Source organism: Podarcis tiliguerta (genome assembly GCF_965153285.1).
Source record: "Podarcis tiliguerta genome assembly, chromosome: 7".
Lineage (NCBI taxonomy): Eukaryota > Metazoa > Chordata > Lepidosauria > Squamata > Lacertidae > Podarcis > Podarcis tiliguerta.
This window is the reverse complement of record NC_139540.1, coordinates 76,855,734-76,872,045: the sequence shown is the minus strand read 5'-3', so window position 1 is coordinate 76,872,045 and position 16,312 is coordinate 76,855,734. Positions and strand designations below refer to the sequence as shown.

At 43.1% G+C, this 16,312-nt stretch overlaps 1 protein-coding gene across 6 annotated transcripts in view; it reads right to left on the bottom strand.

Annotated features, from left to right (window-relative positions):
- LOC310681506 (catenin delta-2) overlaps positions 1-16,312 on the bottom strand; it is a 248,418-nt gene that overhangs the window by 32,475 nt on the left and 199,631 nt on the right. For 4 of the 6 annotated variants that reach the window (XM_083449350.1, XM_083449352.1, XM_083449351.1 and 1 more), the window contains 3 exons: positions 12,725-12,935; positions 12,069-12,153; positions 5,947-6,072 (listed from right to left, as the gene is read on the bottom strand). In XM_083449350.1, coding sequence (XP_083305476.1) covers positions 5,947-6,072; positions 12,069-12,153; positions 12,725-12,935 — 422 coding nt within the window. The remainder of the gene's footprint in view (positions 1-5,946; positions 6,073-12,068; positions 12,154-12,724; positions 12,936-16,312) is intronic. The other 2 variants (XM_083449353.1, XM_083449355.1) reach the window with 1 other exon arrangement.

The following is a 16,312-nucleotide window of genomic DNA, read 5'->3' as shown; positions in this document are numbered from 1 at the left end:
ACAAAAAAGAGAGAGCGTGTGTTTTTGTGTAGCCTGCTCAGCTGTGTGCAAGTCCACCTCCCCACGGTTTAATTCAAGGGCACAAGTTTAATCTGTGATTAAAATTTTAGTTGATTCACCTCTGATTAAATGAACTAAAGCAGCAGCCATAAAAACGGGATCACAAAAAAACTTCTATATCTGTATTCAGGTAACAGCAGCCGGCTCCCCCCTCCCCCCAAATTGTGAGCAAGAAAACCAATAAGCCATTATTCCCAGAGCTATTTCTTGAACAAGTGTGTAACTAGATTACACTGAATATGAAAGAACTGAAACTAGCAGCTTATCATTGACTCACTCAGATGGTTCTGGCAGAATTCATGTTCTCCAGCTACATGCACTGGTCACTTTGTTTAATTTCCCTTAAGAGCAGGAAATAACTAGGCATTATGCCTGGCTTTATTGTACCGTGGTAGGGGAATATCAGCAAAGGGAGCTGGAAATGATATCATGACAGCAATGCAACTTCACGTCTCTGAGCTTAAGAGTACGACTTGAATGGCAATACAAGATATCTCCTCTGCTCCTACTGTGGACACAGCCTTGTGCCAGCTAAGGTGCTCTGGCAGCAGTTCTGCTTTTGTACCTGGGCTGGCTCACAGGTCCATTACATGCAAAAGCTTTTACAAGGGTCGGGGCATAAGGGCATATTGAGGATTCACTTGTGTGACCCATTTTCGTGAGATACAAAGGGGTGAGCACAAGCTAGCCCTCTGCATCTCCTGGCTTTCCAACTCCTGGGAAAGACTCCTGGCTGAAACCTTGGAGAAGTACTGTGAGTCAGTGTAGACCATACAAAATTCACCATTTGCCCAGAGGGGGAAGCATTGTGGTGCAAGATGTTATTTGTACTGTGAAACCTTTGGAAAGGTTTGAGCTGGTGGGCTATGAAGGAACCATCATAATTTGAAGGTACTGGCTGAAAAACATTAAAAATCTTCTCCAAAGGCACTGTACTTCTGAATGGACTAGAAAGTTAGAGCAGCATTGACCTACACAAGCCCTTCAGAAACCTCTGACTCTCTCTCTCTCTCTTGCCTGGAGCAAGTTTTGAGACTTAGTTAAATAACGAACTTCAAAAGGAAGGTTGTCAGTCAATTACTCAGACTGAGGTGCTGTGCTGTACAGAGAATTGTCTGTCTTTCTTTACAGAAAGATCAAAAGCTACACTACTGTCTGCAAAGATAGGACCTTTTAATAACTAAAGCTGTGAAAAGCTCCCTGAAATTTGTTGTGGTCCTAAATCTGCATGTAAGCAGGCAGAATAAATGATGTAGCTTTCAGAAATGTATAGAAGCCACTGGAGATTATGCAAGTCAATTAGAAAATGTTCACTACATCTGGAGGTATTTAAATAATACAATTTTTGTAGTTGTTGTTTTTTAAAAAGCAGCCTTAAAACACACTTGTAGCTTAGATTTACCTTACTTATTTAAATGTTCATTCTGAAGATAATATGCTATGCTATGTTAAGATAAGAAAAATAAATAGACATAATTATTAGGCTTGAATTTTCCGGAGTTTGTTTGTGAAAGAGCCTTTGATTAGTGATTTTGCATTCAAAGCAGAAAGAAATGTCACTAGGTCAGATCACCCACTCCTTTATACTGTCATCATTTGTGCGTTGACTCACATTTGGGACAATCCGTAAAACCTGTCTCCAGGAAAAGGACTTCCATGAGATCTGTATGCCAGTAGCCTTTTGTAGATTCAACCCATAAGCACAATGAGAACCTATTCTGTTTTTAAGGGCACCCATACTAAATTGGTGTGATAAAGCAAGACACAGGGCTAATTCATGACAGTATGAGCATCACTTCCTCATCACCCAGCACCTGATGACTCACAACTGAATGTGTGACCCAACTCTACTGGAAAGCACTGTGTCACAGTGAGGGTATGAAAATCCTGCTTCTGATGTTTCACTGTGACGGCTCAATGGCATATGTAAGTAAATGGTGCAATTATTAAGCGATGAAGCTGCCCATAGATAATGCAATTCACATGGTTTTTGATAAGTGACAAGCCTAATTAAATGCCACCCTAGTGTGCTGATCTTTACTATATATGCAGCTCCTTTCTCAACACTGCTGCAACCTACTTAGGCAGCAGAACAGTGTTGGGAAGGTAGGTGGGACTCTGTAAGTTTGACTCTGTGGCATAAACAGCCCACTCTATTTGGGCCCCAAGTTTCCACTCTCAGTGAAACTAGGGCAGTCACCCTGCTGGTTGGCCACCCACAGTATGGCATAACTTTTTAATTCACCTGATGCAGGTGAAACCAGCTTTAGTCCAATAAATGGCACACAGAAGACACAAAAGGAAGTCTCCAGTTTTGCACTGTAAATCTTTTCAAGTTGTGATAAATGTTCAAAAAGCGACAGTATAGTGTATCAGTTTTAAAGATTCTTTTGTAGTGTTGTCATCCAGAATAAAAGATTCAAGGAGGCTGGCAGAAATATCACTTGGAAAGACAAACGAGTAATTGCTTATGTTTTAACATTCAGATAGAAAATTTTAGAGAGATGGTCAGCCTAAATCATAATCTAGTTAAACTGAAGTACTGGGATTTAGGCTAACATGGTCTGAGTGAACTGGCTTTTCAGAATGGAAACCTGCAGAATATTTCCCTTATGTTATCCACTGTGGAGCATATTTTTTAAAGAGATCCCAAACAGTGATCAAGTTGGAGCTTTTGAATTTCAGTGGCACCCTGTGTGGCGCCAAAATTCAGGCCCCCTCGCCTCTCACTCAAAGTCACTGTTATAGTGCTCCCTGCAATGGTCTCTTGGCTTGGAGTCCAGCGTGGGCAAACCGGTTGCTCTCCCCTAAATCGACCTCTGCCCCAAGAAAACACCCTATGCAAAAACTGAGGTTATCAATTTCTAGATACACTTTTCAAATGTGCAGTCACACAGAGTTGGTATTTGTGTAGTCACTCACACCTGCTATTCTGAATATATTGGTTTCAATCAGTTATTTGCATTGCAAGCTTTGTGATGTTCTGCCTACTGAGCTGTATGTTTAGAGACAAATCAGGGTCTGTTCTGCTTAATGTTGGTGTCACCATTGCAGAGGCTGATTTACAAGAACAGGATGCTGAAGATGAAACCAGGCTAACTACATACTTCTCCCCTGCCGAGTTATGATACAAGATGATTAAAATTGCTGTATTACAATATAGCTCTAGCAAACAAAGAAAATAATTAACTGTTGTGAAATGACGATAGAAATATAGGGTTCATATCTCTAAAAATTTAAAAGGCATATCAATACACAATGAATGCTCTTTTTACTGAAAAATATATATCTTTGCTGCAGCAGAAAAAGTGTTCATAGTGCACTTATGGCATTGTTCCATTCTGAATACATTATGTAGACTTTACATCTGATAATTTAACACAAAACCACTGAGAGCTGTTCTCATTACAGCGAAATCAATGGAAGCATTCTTTGGTGAGGGCTGAATGTGTCTCATAATGAATAAAATAAATCAGACTTGCAACTTCTATTAAAAACAAAGTACTAATTAGCAGGACTAACTGGAAGCAAGAGAATTTAGTTTTTTTGGGAGGAAACCCAGTGGTTTTACTTTTCTTTAATATTGTGTGTGCTGTTGTTATTTGCAAAGGCCAGCTACATAAAAAAAAGTACCTGCGGCTTTTCTGTAAGATGCTAGGAGACTCTAACCAGGGACTCTGGGAACAGGATCTGGCCCCTTATTCCTTGCAGTCCTACGGCAGCTCTCTGGCTGCTAGTTGGATCTTTGCTGCGTTGCAAAATGTGCCCCTTCTACCTGCACTGAAGCTAATAGCCAAACTGGAGTACTGTGTCACATCAGCCAGACCAGAGCTAATCAAGGGCTGGCATTAGGTTTGACTCTTGGTTGAGCAACTCAAAGAGAGTAGCCATGGTCTACTTTTGAAACCTGGCTGCCTGCCTGACATTGAAGTGTTCCAGTGCCCACCATGGACAATGATCAGGGATGACAGGGAGCCGCAGGTTCCTCAAAACTGACCAGGGTCTTCATGTTTGTAAATATCTATGTACAAGTAAGCTCCTTTCAGACTAGTCCTGATCACATATTGCTGCCATGCATTCTAACTGAATGCTTGAAGAGGACAAGAGTACCTGAGGTGACAAATACTACAGTTGTTGGCATCCTGTAGAGGGTCTTCTCGGTGGTGGCACCCGCCCTGTGGACAGCCCTCCCATCAGATGTCAAGGAAATAAACAACTCTCTGACTTTTAGAACGCATCTGAAGGCAGCCCTGTTTAGGGAAGTTTTTAATGTTTGATGTTTTATGGTGTTTTTAATATTCTGTTGGGAACTGCCCAGAGTGACTGGGGACGCCAGGCCAGATGAGCGGGGTATAATAATAATAGTAATAATAATAATAATAATTAATAATAATAACCCATCTGTCTTGAGAGACAAGGGAGTACACTTCCTGTTCTATTTACCACATCACTGCTAACAGTGCATGTCCACTCACCTTTTTCGGTGGGCAGTGTTGCAGCTGGGCATCCAAGGGGCCTGCACTGATCCGGCATGGGGGGTGGGAAGTTGACACCCCCCCTCGTGCCGTCCTGGCCGTGTGACTGGCACTGGGTGGGGCCACCCACCCGCTAGCCAATCAGCGTTGATAGGGGGCATGGCCGTGGGAAATTTAACCACCAGGGGGCCCTCCTCCCTCACCCTTTCGCCGGATCTCCCAACCCAGCCACTCTCTCTTCATGCTTTGCTCTGACACAACCTTGCTATGGACAAATGTTGGCTGCCATATTGTTGGGGCTGGGTAGACATTTTTTCCACTTGGCAAATTGGCACCAGCCATTTGGTTTTCGCCTACCTTGTAGCTATCGTCACAACTTTGTGAGGTTAGGCATTGGGTAAGCCTTTGGAGGGAGGTTATAGCTTCCACCTGCCTTTCCTTATTAAGGGTATTCTGTTAAAGGGATCCGGGTGTGTGGATCCTATCTGTCTGGACGTGGGCTGGGGCCATGCCATGACCCCAGTGGGGACCCCTCGGGGTGCCACTATTTGGTGTAAGCAATAGGGCTCCCCCTATTGGTGGTTTAACCTTAGATGGACTCCCTGCAGACGGGTGGGAGTTGGCTTCACCCAATGCCTAAGCCAAACCGCTCACATCTGTAACCAATAAAGTTGTGGCCTATTTGAGCTCATAAACCTAAATACTCGTGTAAGTATGTATATTAAGCACTGGGGAACTGCGATTCATGGGGCCTTGGTACGCAAGTCACTATTTATAACTCTGCCCCATGTTTTAGTCTTTATTGTATGTCTCAAGGATCAAATTAGACAAGTAAACTTTCTACTCATACCATATTATGGAAAGGGGAAAAAAATTCTAGTTCACAAAACAAAATGCTTGACTAGAAGAATTTTCTCTGCTAACTAACAAAGCATTGAGTTACGAGGAAATTTCAGAATACAGATATACACAAATAACATGGATGGATTTCTTAGAAAAAGGATCTATCCCACCCTCTTCTTGTACTGTCTTCCTTTATAGTTACATTTGCCTCACTATCAGTAAACAATAGCATGAGAGTGGAAAATGCCACTGCCCACATGCATGAGGTGCAAAAAAATTGGCCAGTGTTGCAAATGATGTTAAAAAAATATTCTACACAATGCTTTCTGCATTTGCACTCGGGTTCATACTAATATTTAAATAAACTCTTCAGTTCTCTTTCAGATGCAAATCTAGGTATGCATTCAACATCATTTAACGTTTTAATTGTGTTAATAATTTATTTGTTAGACACTATGTGAGGCATTGTTGGTGGCATTTAAATTTTAGAATAAATAAGTAAATAAATAAGTACTTAAATTAAAAAAAAAATCACAATTCAAGACTGGTCAGCTGACAGCCAGAATACCTGGGTTTGGGAATAGATTCTGGTTTCTTGATTCTGGGAGAGGGTTTGCTGAGCGTGCCATGACTCAGAATGATTGGTAGGTGAAAATCCTCTGTCCTCAGCCACTCTGAAGTCTGGGGCCACCCGCTGCCATAAATCAATCAGTCAGTCAATCAATCATTTATTTCAATGAGATTTTCTTTTTTACAGTGATATAGAAATATGGGATCTTTTTTTTTTTGCACAATTATAACACTTTTAAATTACAAACAGAAATAGATCCCATTGCTGCAGATGCACTTCTATGGCAGAAAAAAATTCAGTGCAGCCTACTCTAAAACACTATATATTCCAAGGTGCACAATCCAAACAATATATGCCTAAGGAATATTAGTCTTTTATCATAGGAATAAAATAGTTCTTTCTAGGCCTAAAATTAGATTGCTGCTGTCTTTGCTCCTGGTCCACAAGAACTACATGCAAAGCTTTCTTCCCTTGTAGTTCTTCAATGAACATGACTACCATACCACAGAAGTAATGTATTTGCCAGACATCTCATGGGTAATATTGTAAACGTGCCCACTGATGAAGACTTCACACGCTATGCTGCAAGTGTGATTTAAAAACCTGTGGGAAACAACCGAGATGATACCTGAGGTAAAATATCCCTGGTGTGTGAATGACGCAATTTTATCCCTACTTTTCAGTGGGACCAGGTGAGGCAACCACGGTTCTGGACAGTTCTGGGGTTAGTGATGGGCTTGATTAGGATGAATAAACTTAAGACCAGTCCAGACTAGAGAGAGATGCTGTTGGTGAGAAGGTCTGATTGACACAGTTGGTCGCTATACTGTTCTAAACAAGTGAGCAGTGATCCCTGGATCAGCTGAACAGTCCTGGGTTGCTCCTATACCCAGCTGTGCTCCTTAAATCCCAAAATGGAGTCAGTTAGAATGCTTTCCCCCAACTTAGCTTGGAACGCTAGCCATGGCTGCTCCTGGAGAATGGTGACCTTGCCACTAATGAACGCCATGGTAATGTCCAGGCTGAATTTCTACAAAATATTCTACAGGACATAGCTTTTTTGAAGGTTGTTTGGAAACTTAAACTGGTTCAGAATGTGACCGCCCACCTATTAGCAGGTAGGACCTGTTGAGAGAGTGCATTACCTCTGAGCTGAAAGAACTGCAGCGTGTGGGGCAAATAAGGCCAAGCACTGTGAGGGAGGGGGGAAACGAGAAGAAAATTGTGCAGAGAAGCAGAAGCCAGGGGAACAAAAGAGCATCGAGCACCTTGAAAATCATATGAATGTATGGCCAGGTAAATTTTCAGTATTCAGCGGCATCAAATGTGCTACTTTTGAAGTGAATGTTCAAATTAGAAAATATTCAGTACATTCCCTTTTTTAAAAAAAGAAACTACTAAAGCATCTCTAACTTGGTCAGAGCTGACGACAATTAACGATATGACCCACATGAATAAATGGTATTCATCCAGCCTTACAGTCCAAATTATTTCCAATCCCCACAGAGGTATGCTAAGGGCACTACCCTGCCCCAACCACCCATCCATATCTGAAGATACCAGGCATAACCCTTGGAAACAACCCCTGCTTCATTCTCACTCTGGGAGGCAGGAATTTATTCATCCTTATTTAATGAACTCTTAATATAGGGATCAACTTGAAACAAGGATAGTACAGTGGTGCCTCGCAAGACGAAAAGAATCCGTTCCGCGAGTCTTTTCATCTTGCGGTTTTTTCTTCTTGCGAAGCAAGCCCATTGACGGAGTAGCGCTATTAGTGCTATTGACATTTTAAGGGCTAAAAACGGCTTTTTAAGGCTTGGGGGATTAGCGGTTTTGCTGCTAAAATGCTTTTAGCAGCTTAGCGATTCAGAAAAAGAGGTTTTGGAGCGGAACCCCCCCCCCCCGAAAATTTTCGTCAATTTCCGTCTTGCGAAGCAAGCCCATAGGGAAATTCGTCTTGCGAAGCGCCTCTGCAGACGGAAAACCCTTTCGTCTTGCGAGGCATTCGTCTTGCGGGGCACCACTGTATTCCAATGGAAAGGGAACACACTGTCACTTCCAGGAACAACTGACCTGCTGGGTTAAACTTGCAGAGCAATCCTGTGCATGCCTACTCAGAAGGAAGTCCCACAGTGTTCAATGGGGCTTATTCCCAGGTGGGTATAGGTAAGGTAAAGGGACCCCTGACCATTAGGTCTAGTCGTGACCGACTCTGGGGTTGCGGCGCTCATCTCGCTTTACTGGCCGAGGGAGCCGGCGTACAGCTTCCAGGTCATGTGGCCAGCATGACTAAGCCGCTTCTGTCGAACCAGAGCAGCGCACGTAAACGCTGTTTACCTTCCCGCCAGAGCAGTACCTATTTATCTACTTGCACTTTGATGTGCTTTTGAACTGCTAGGTTGGCAGGAGCAGGGACCGAGCAACGGGAGCTCACCCTGTCGCGGGGATTCGAACCGCCGACCTTCTGATCGGTAAGTCCTAGGCTCTGTGGTTCAACCCCCAGCGCCACCCATGTCCCAAAGTCAGAATCCTGACCTTGGTGTGATATGAACACACAGCCTTCTGATCAGTGGGTATAGGACTAAAGCCTAATTTTGGAGCCATCCCCTGCTTCTCCCCAGCACCTTACAATTGGAGCTGTCCCATCCCTGAGCATGAAGTTTTCTTGTAGCTATCTAGGCCAATAGTGGTACATAAGTCCATTACATTCCCAACCCTTTTTAAAAGCCACCACATATTCTGGAAGTGAATCCCACAAGGTAATTACGCATTGTCTGAAGAAATAATTTCTTGATTTTACCATGAACGTACTACCTATTTGTTTTTGATGAACCTGTGTTAGGGAAGAGCACTAATTTCCCTCTCTTCATTCTCCCCATGCCATTTATAATTTGAAAAGCCTCTATCATATTCTCTCAGTTAGAAATGTTACTTTTCCTTATAAGAATGCTTCACCTCTTGACTATTTTAGCTGCCTTTTCCCGCTTAGGTATGGTATCCTTTTTTTTAAAAAAATGGGATGACCAATATATTCATTCTACAATGAATGTATGCATCAGCAATAGGTTGCGGTTTTATTTTCAACCCCTTTCATTTTAACTTCTGACACTGCCTTCTCTCCTCCTCCTGCTGCTATAATGCAGTGAGTTTTCGTTGACGTTTCAATGAAAGCTGCAATTGTGAAGCTGCAATTGTGTTAAGAAGCAAACCTGTAAATGTGCCTTTTGCACTTATTTACATGGAGTCTGCAAGAAGAAGAAGGAGAGTTTGGATTTGATATCCCGCCTTTCACTCCCTTTAAGGAGTTTCAAAGGGGCTAACATTCTCCTTTCCCTTCCTCCCCCACAACAAACACTCTGTGAGGTAAGTGGGGCTGAGAGACTTCAGAGAAGTGTGACTGGCCCAAGGGCACCCAGCAGCTGCATGCGAAGGAGCGGAGACGCGAACCCAGTTCCCCAGATTACGAGACTACCGCTCTTAACCACTACACCACACTGGCTCTCAATTCTGCTGCTCATTTCCCTGGCTTGCATAAATAATTTTGGCCACTTGGATGCAATCCTATACCCACTTACATGGGAGTAATTCCCACTGAACTCAATGGAACTTACTTCTGAGTAGTCAGGTATAGGACTGTGCTATTAGCTGCCTTTAAAGTTTTCTTTTGACTGGTAGGATACCAGTTGTTGGTTTTTTAAAAAACTGGTATCATTGTGCCACTGTTATTCCCCTTGCATCATTTTCTCATCTCTGGTAGTATTGGCTTCTTTGTTCCTAGCTTAATCCAATCTTGCCTTGGGAGAATGGAGGGCATCAGTAAACACAGAGGGTTAGCTTCCTCTCCAGTATATACACGTACACTGGAGAAAATATTGTACTGATTATGCTACTTTTGTGTTAAAGATCTTTTAAGGAAACTCGTTGTTTGTTTATGCCCTTCTAATAGTGCATATTTATGAAACCAGGCAATCTCGCGTTACAGTTCAGCATCTTATAAATGTGCTAATATAGAATTATATTAGCACATTCTCTTCAAGCCCCTCTTCTCTTCAAGTGCAAAAGTAATCCTTTCAAGCTGTGGATAATTGTTTTCAAAATCCCTTTTGTTTACCAACACTACTAGCACAACACACATTTTATTAAAGAAAAGCATTACTCTCTTGTGCAGATTATTAGACAACTGCTTGGTCTTATTTAGAGATGGGAAGAATGCTTGGCCCCACTCACCTCTGATGGACTTGGTAAGAAATTGAACTATTAAGAAAAAGCCCTGTAAACAATTCTTACCATTTTCTGAGCCAATCTGAGGCTCTGAAAACAGCCTGCCGGCAAAACAGTGAGTGGAGACATTTTCATAGCTTGCCTCCTCCCACCCCGGAAACTGGGGTGGCAGACAAAAGAGGGTCCTACAGGGGACCCTCCTCCACTTCTGAATGGTCTTAAAGAAATGCCTGTAGGCAAAATATGTAAAGAAGCATAGCACTTAAAACTGTTAGAAGTTGCTAATGGATAATGCCTCCCCCAAAATGGCTTGCTGCTGCTTCTGATTGGACTACCTGAAAAGTTTCTATCCATATAGCATGTGCTTTATGAATTTATTCCGAGCAAATATATGAGTTCTAAGCCACTTAGGACAATAATATGCACTGTATTTTTCACTCCATAAGACGCACCTGACCGTAAGACGCACCTAGTTTTTAGAGGGGGAAAGCAAGAAAAATAATAATTCTGTGCAGAGCATGTAAGCGGCTCTCGCTTTTCTTGCTTTAAAGCAAGCAAAGTGAGAGCCGCTTACATAGCTTCTCTCTCAATTTATGCAGCTCTCACTTTGCTTGCCCATCCCTCCTTCCACCTCATTGTAAAGCGCAGTGATGCCGAAGCAAGAAGAGGAGGAGGAGACACTGGGACAGGTGCTTTGCTTGCTTTACAGCGAGGCGGGAGGAGGGATGGACAAGCAAAGTGAGAGCTGTGCAAAGCGGGACAGAAGCCATGTAAGCAACTCTCACTTTGCTTGCTCCCGTCTGTCCCTCATCCCGCTTCGCTGTGAAGCCAGCAGAGCAAGCTGCACAGCTATCGCTCTTGCTGAAGCCAGCAGAGCAAGAGTGATAGCTGCACAGCGCCTCTTGCTCTGCTGGCTTCACAGCAAGTGACGGACGGGAGTCATGACTCCGGCTGCAGAGGCATCCCTCAGCTCACGACTGCAGTGGTAGCCGAGGGATCCCTCTGCCGCCCAGTGCATTCGCTCCATAAGATGCACAGACATTTCCCCTTACTTTTTAGGAGGAAAAAAGTGTGTCTTATGGAGCGAAAAAACATGGTATTTGTCTCTCAGGAGTGCCCACACCTGGCCAACTCACTGGTTGTACAGACTGACAACAGAATCACAGAATTGTAGAGTTGGAAGGGACTCTGAGGGGGGGGGGTCCCATCTACTCCAACCCCTTGCAATGTTTGAATCTTTTGCCCAATGTGGACCCACAACCTTAAGAGTCTCATGCTCTACTGACTGAGCTATTCATTGCTCGGTCCCGGACTGTATGGTACTTATTTATTAAATGGGCCTGTGCACTAGGCAGGGACAGCAAAGGCTCTTTCCTCCTTGACCTCTCTTTTCTACAAGAGTGACAGTTCCGTGGTTATAACATTCCTGCAGTTATTATGAATTGTAAGAATGTAGGACCATAAGGGCAGCCTAACTGGACCAGACCTAAAATTCCATCCGTAGTGGCCAATGTGATACCCAAAATCAGGACCCGAATGCAATGGCACCCTCCCCCCCAAAGGTAGAGGCTGAACACAGCCATTCTGGCTAGTGAAATAAATGAGTTAAAGATATACTGCTTCTCAAATAACTGATCTTCAAATGTATCGGAGAACCAGTCTTCGGACCTTAGCGAAATATCCTTCCCCTACTGGAAATGTTTTGCCCCACATCCTCCAGTGAAATTTTAAATGTTGCCTCTTGCATGATCAGCCACACACGGTGTGCAAAAGTAGGCAGAAACTTGTATTTACGCCAGCATTTCCAATATTTGGCTCATTGCTGATTTTGCTCTAAAACGCACCCCCACCCCACCCCAAGAGATGCTAATTTTAAGAATTTAAATAACTCTTACCTTCTTGTAGAGACTTCTCAGGTCTCTGTACTGCCACATGCTATTTAAGACCTGAGATGCTGCCTTCACTACTTTTGGTGAGTGCCTGTTGAAGACAAAAGAAAGAAAAGGGAAGAGGAAACATACTTAGGAGTAACTGGAATCTCAAGGAAGCAGTTGATAATTGTAAATTCAGTCAGCACTTTATGAGAGGTATGGTGGACTTAGGTCTTTCAAATTTCATCTGAAAATGACCTGCGCTTTTCCATTACTGGGATTTGTACCTGACTCCAGTACCTGGCATAACCCTCTTTTCTCTTTTATAATCTATGGTGGGAATGCGCTCTTGAGAAACAACAACAACTGCAATTAATTGAGAATGTACTTTCTTAACAATAAATTTGTTCCCGTACTAGCAATTATAATCACTTCATGTAATACCAGCGAGTGCAGATATAGGCTAAACTATAAGCTACTCTTGATAAAGAACATGCCTCAGATGACAATAGTCAGCTGCTTTGATATGAAATTATCCACCTACTACCCCCCCACCTTTTCCTCATCAACTGTCAAGCTTACTAACACATGATAAACGACAGTTCTCCAGGAAATCATTAGTGCAGACAAGCACTAATTAAATTATAGCTAATAGGCACGAGATGATTTGCAAAACGTACTTGTCTCCTTTACTCTTGGAAATGCCAACAAGCTTCTCGATTCCTCCTGCGTCCCGTAAGGCCTTGGCATTCTCCATGTTTTTCGTGATGACTTCATGCAAGGTGCAACAAATAGCAGTGACGGTATCATCAGACATGGCCTTGCTTCCTGAACTGTTACTGTTGTTACCTCCTGGAAGCCGGTGAACCAGGTCCCGCATAGCATACTTGCCTTTTGGAAAGAAATTAAATGGAGGGAGGAGTCACATATTGGAAGCAAAGAAAGGAGGGGCGAATAGAAAAGAAAATCTGCAGTACAGGGTAAGGGTTAATAATTCCATGACTTCTCCTGAGCTATGTGCTTTGCCTTGCAAGCTAGTGTGAGTTCAGGTGACTCCCCCCCGGATCTATATTATCAGCTGTTAGCTACCATATTTTAGCCTATATGCTCATTAGTCCTGCAAATCCTATTCGCACACAATATATTGATATATACAATGGATGGAGGAGGCCTAGCCCCCTACGGATGAGGCTACATGAGCCATTTTGTGCAGGAGTCACACACAACATGTCATCAAAGTGTTAAAAACAACAACACAGTTTTAAAAACCACAAAGTAATAGTAGGGTGAGAGAGAGGGACAGCGTAGGTCACATGACAGACAATATCCTCATAACTATATCTCACACATCACAAAGCGATGAATATGCCGTCTGTGGAAATAATTGCTTTCCCCCAGTTATGAAATACAGATTATCCAGGGTTGGGAAAATGAAATATTTATTTTACTTCAAATATTTATAAGCCACAGATTCCTATCGCAGGTATCAGAGCCAGCGGCATACCAATTTATCCCTGCAGCAGAAGTACACTTTTGAAAGACTACATCTGAAGTGCATGAAACAGACTGTGACTCGTAATAAAGCAAACAATATTACTAAAAACAGATAATCCGTTAAACCCCCAGTTTCAAGAAATGCCCCCTACAGTATTCACACATTTATTACAATTATATACTACCTTTCTGCCAATATACTCCTGTTGCCTTACAATTTGAAATGCTAAAACAATATTATACACACACACACACACACACACACAAAACACACCAAAGGCAAAACAGTAACAAAAAGGAATTATTGAAGGAACTTTCCAGGGGCTGATGGTTTAACCTGGGTTTATCCAATATTGCTGTCCCTTTAGAATATGCAATCTGTAGCCCCTAGAAAGGCAAGAATGGATTCCACAGCTCCGTACCACTATCCTAGCACTTTTTAGCGGTAAAAAAAGATTTTAAAAGCTATGGCTTGATCCAGCTCTGGCTACTTGCAATTGGTCTTATGCAACAATGAGCAAGCTCAGATGGAGATACACATCGATTTTAAATATTTATCCCAACAGTTCAGTTGGTCTTGAATTATAATTGCAAGGCAGATGTGGTCTGATGTCTGTCTTTATGCTCATCTGCAGTACAAGCGGGAGCCTGCTTCTACATATGGGTCTTCTTTGCTGGACTGGGGCAGATATGGGAAAGGAGCACAATTAATTTAGCATGTGGGAGATTCCAAACATGTTTTGCTTTGGCTAGTGCAGAGCTTTCCAAATTGTGTGCCGTGGCACGCTAGTGTGTGGGCTGCAGTGTGTAGGTGTGTCATGCGAACACCTCCCCAAAGAAGGAATGAAGGGCTGAGGGGTGAGAGAAACTACCTTAGGAGGAAAGCTGGTTTTAACAGGGACATAGTGCACAGAACTTGTGTGTGGTTCTGTCCACTGGAGATATTGTAAAACCTTGATATAGGGAGGATTCCAAGATTAGATGAACTGTAATCTCAGTCCTCATGAGAAGAGAAGACTCCCTGGAAAAGACCCTGATGTTGGGAAAGATTGAGGGCACAAGGAGAAGGGGACGACAGAGGACGAGATGGTTGGACAGTGTTCTCGAAGCTACCAACGTGTATTTGACCAAGCTGCGGGAGGCAGTGGAAGACAGGAGTGCCTGGAATGCTCTCGTCCATGGGCTCATGAAGAGTCGGACACGACTAAATGACTAAACAACAAGATCTCAGTCCTGAGTGCTGAGCTCACCAAGAACATGTGAAGATATAAGAGACTTCTTGCCATTCTGGGGGAAGCTCAAAACTGCTTTAAGCAATGACGAAGGAACAGATTTCCTTAAGTTTGTGAAACTGCAGTAGAGTTACATTGGAGAAATTACGTAAGCTAACACATGACCTCTATTCAGTAAGAGGAATTGGGATTAAAAATGGCCAATGCAGAAGAGGGTCACATTGCATCCTGGGCGTAAGGATCATACACTGGAATCTTGCACAGCCAAGCAAATAATCTGTATTATCAGGTCTGACAACCTGTGGCTGGATGATGACATGACTGGGAGGGAGGGTACTCAGACATCGCCTTCATCGTTCTTTCCCCTGATGGACCATATTTTCCCGTCAAGAGCTGACAGCACTGTTTATTATTTTGGCCAGGCAGGGATGGGTATTGAGCACTGCATGAATCAAAGCCATAGTTAATTTTAAGGTAAATATTCCTGTCCTCTGCAAACAAATGCATACTTTCAGCAATTTAGGGCCCGATGACTCAACACATTCCAGAAGGATTTGTTTAAATTTAAGTCTGTGTGACATTCAGGAAAGCTCCTTTATCTGCATAGGTTTAATGGGAAAAAAGCAAGGAGGAATTAGAAATGTAACCCCAGGGTAGCATTTACAGGACAGAATGCAGTTGGAGAGATGAGGATTTCTGATGTTAGAAAATGAAGTTATCCAACACTACCATTATTTCACTGTATTTCGGGGGGGGGGGGGTTAGCATCAGCCTTGTATTGTCCCTCAGTTCTTGTTTCTTAAGTCACTAAAATCTGTTGCACTTTGTAGGAAAAGGTGAACAAAAAGTAATTGCATGTATGGATTAGAATCTGCAGTACATTTTCCAGGACACCGTCTCTCCCACGGCTATCAAGTTCTGCTACCCACTCACCCATATTATAACTTTTTTAAAAAAAGCAAGAACTGAAGGTGACGTTGACTTACAGCTGCCTTTGGGAGAAGAATGCTAGAGAAAAGTTCTATTTCCTGTTAAAGGGGAGGGGGACAAGTTGGCAGCTTTTACAAATTATGGTCCAACTAGAAAATAAAGTGACCTTTAGAATACAAGTGTCTGCTGGATCAGGCCAATGGCCCATCGCGTCCAGCATTCTGATCTCACACTACCAGCCAGCCAGATGTCAAAGCAGCAATTGGGCACAGCGGCACTCTCACCCCTGGTGATTCACAGGAGCTGGCATTCAGAGGCTTCTGACAGGGAAGGTAGAACCCAGCCATCCTAGTTAGTAGGCATTGATGACGTCATCCTTCATGAATCTGTATAAATCCTCTTTTTAAAGCTACCCAAGGTGGTGGTCATCGATGCCTCCTGATGGAGCCAATTCCATAGTTTGACTGCCGTATTTTTCGCTCTATAAGACGCAAATGTTCTCTCTCTCTCTGCGCAGCACCTCTCCAGCAAAGCGGCAGGAGAAATGGAAGCGGCTCCGTTTCTCCTGCCGCTTGGCTGAAGGGGCGCTGTGCAGCTTGTCGGGATCTCGGC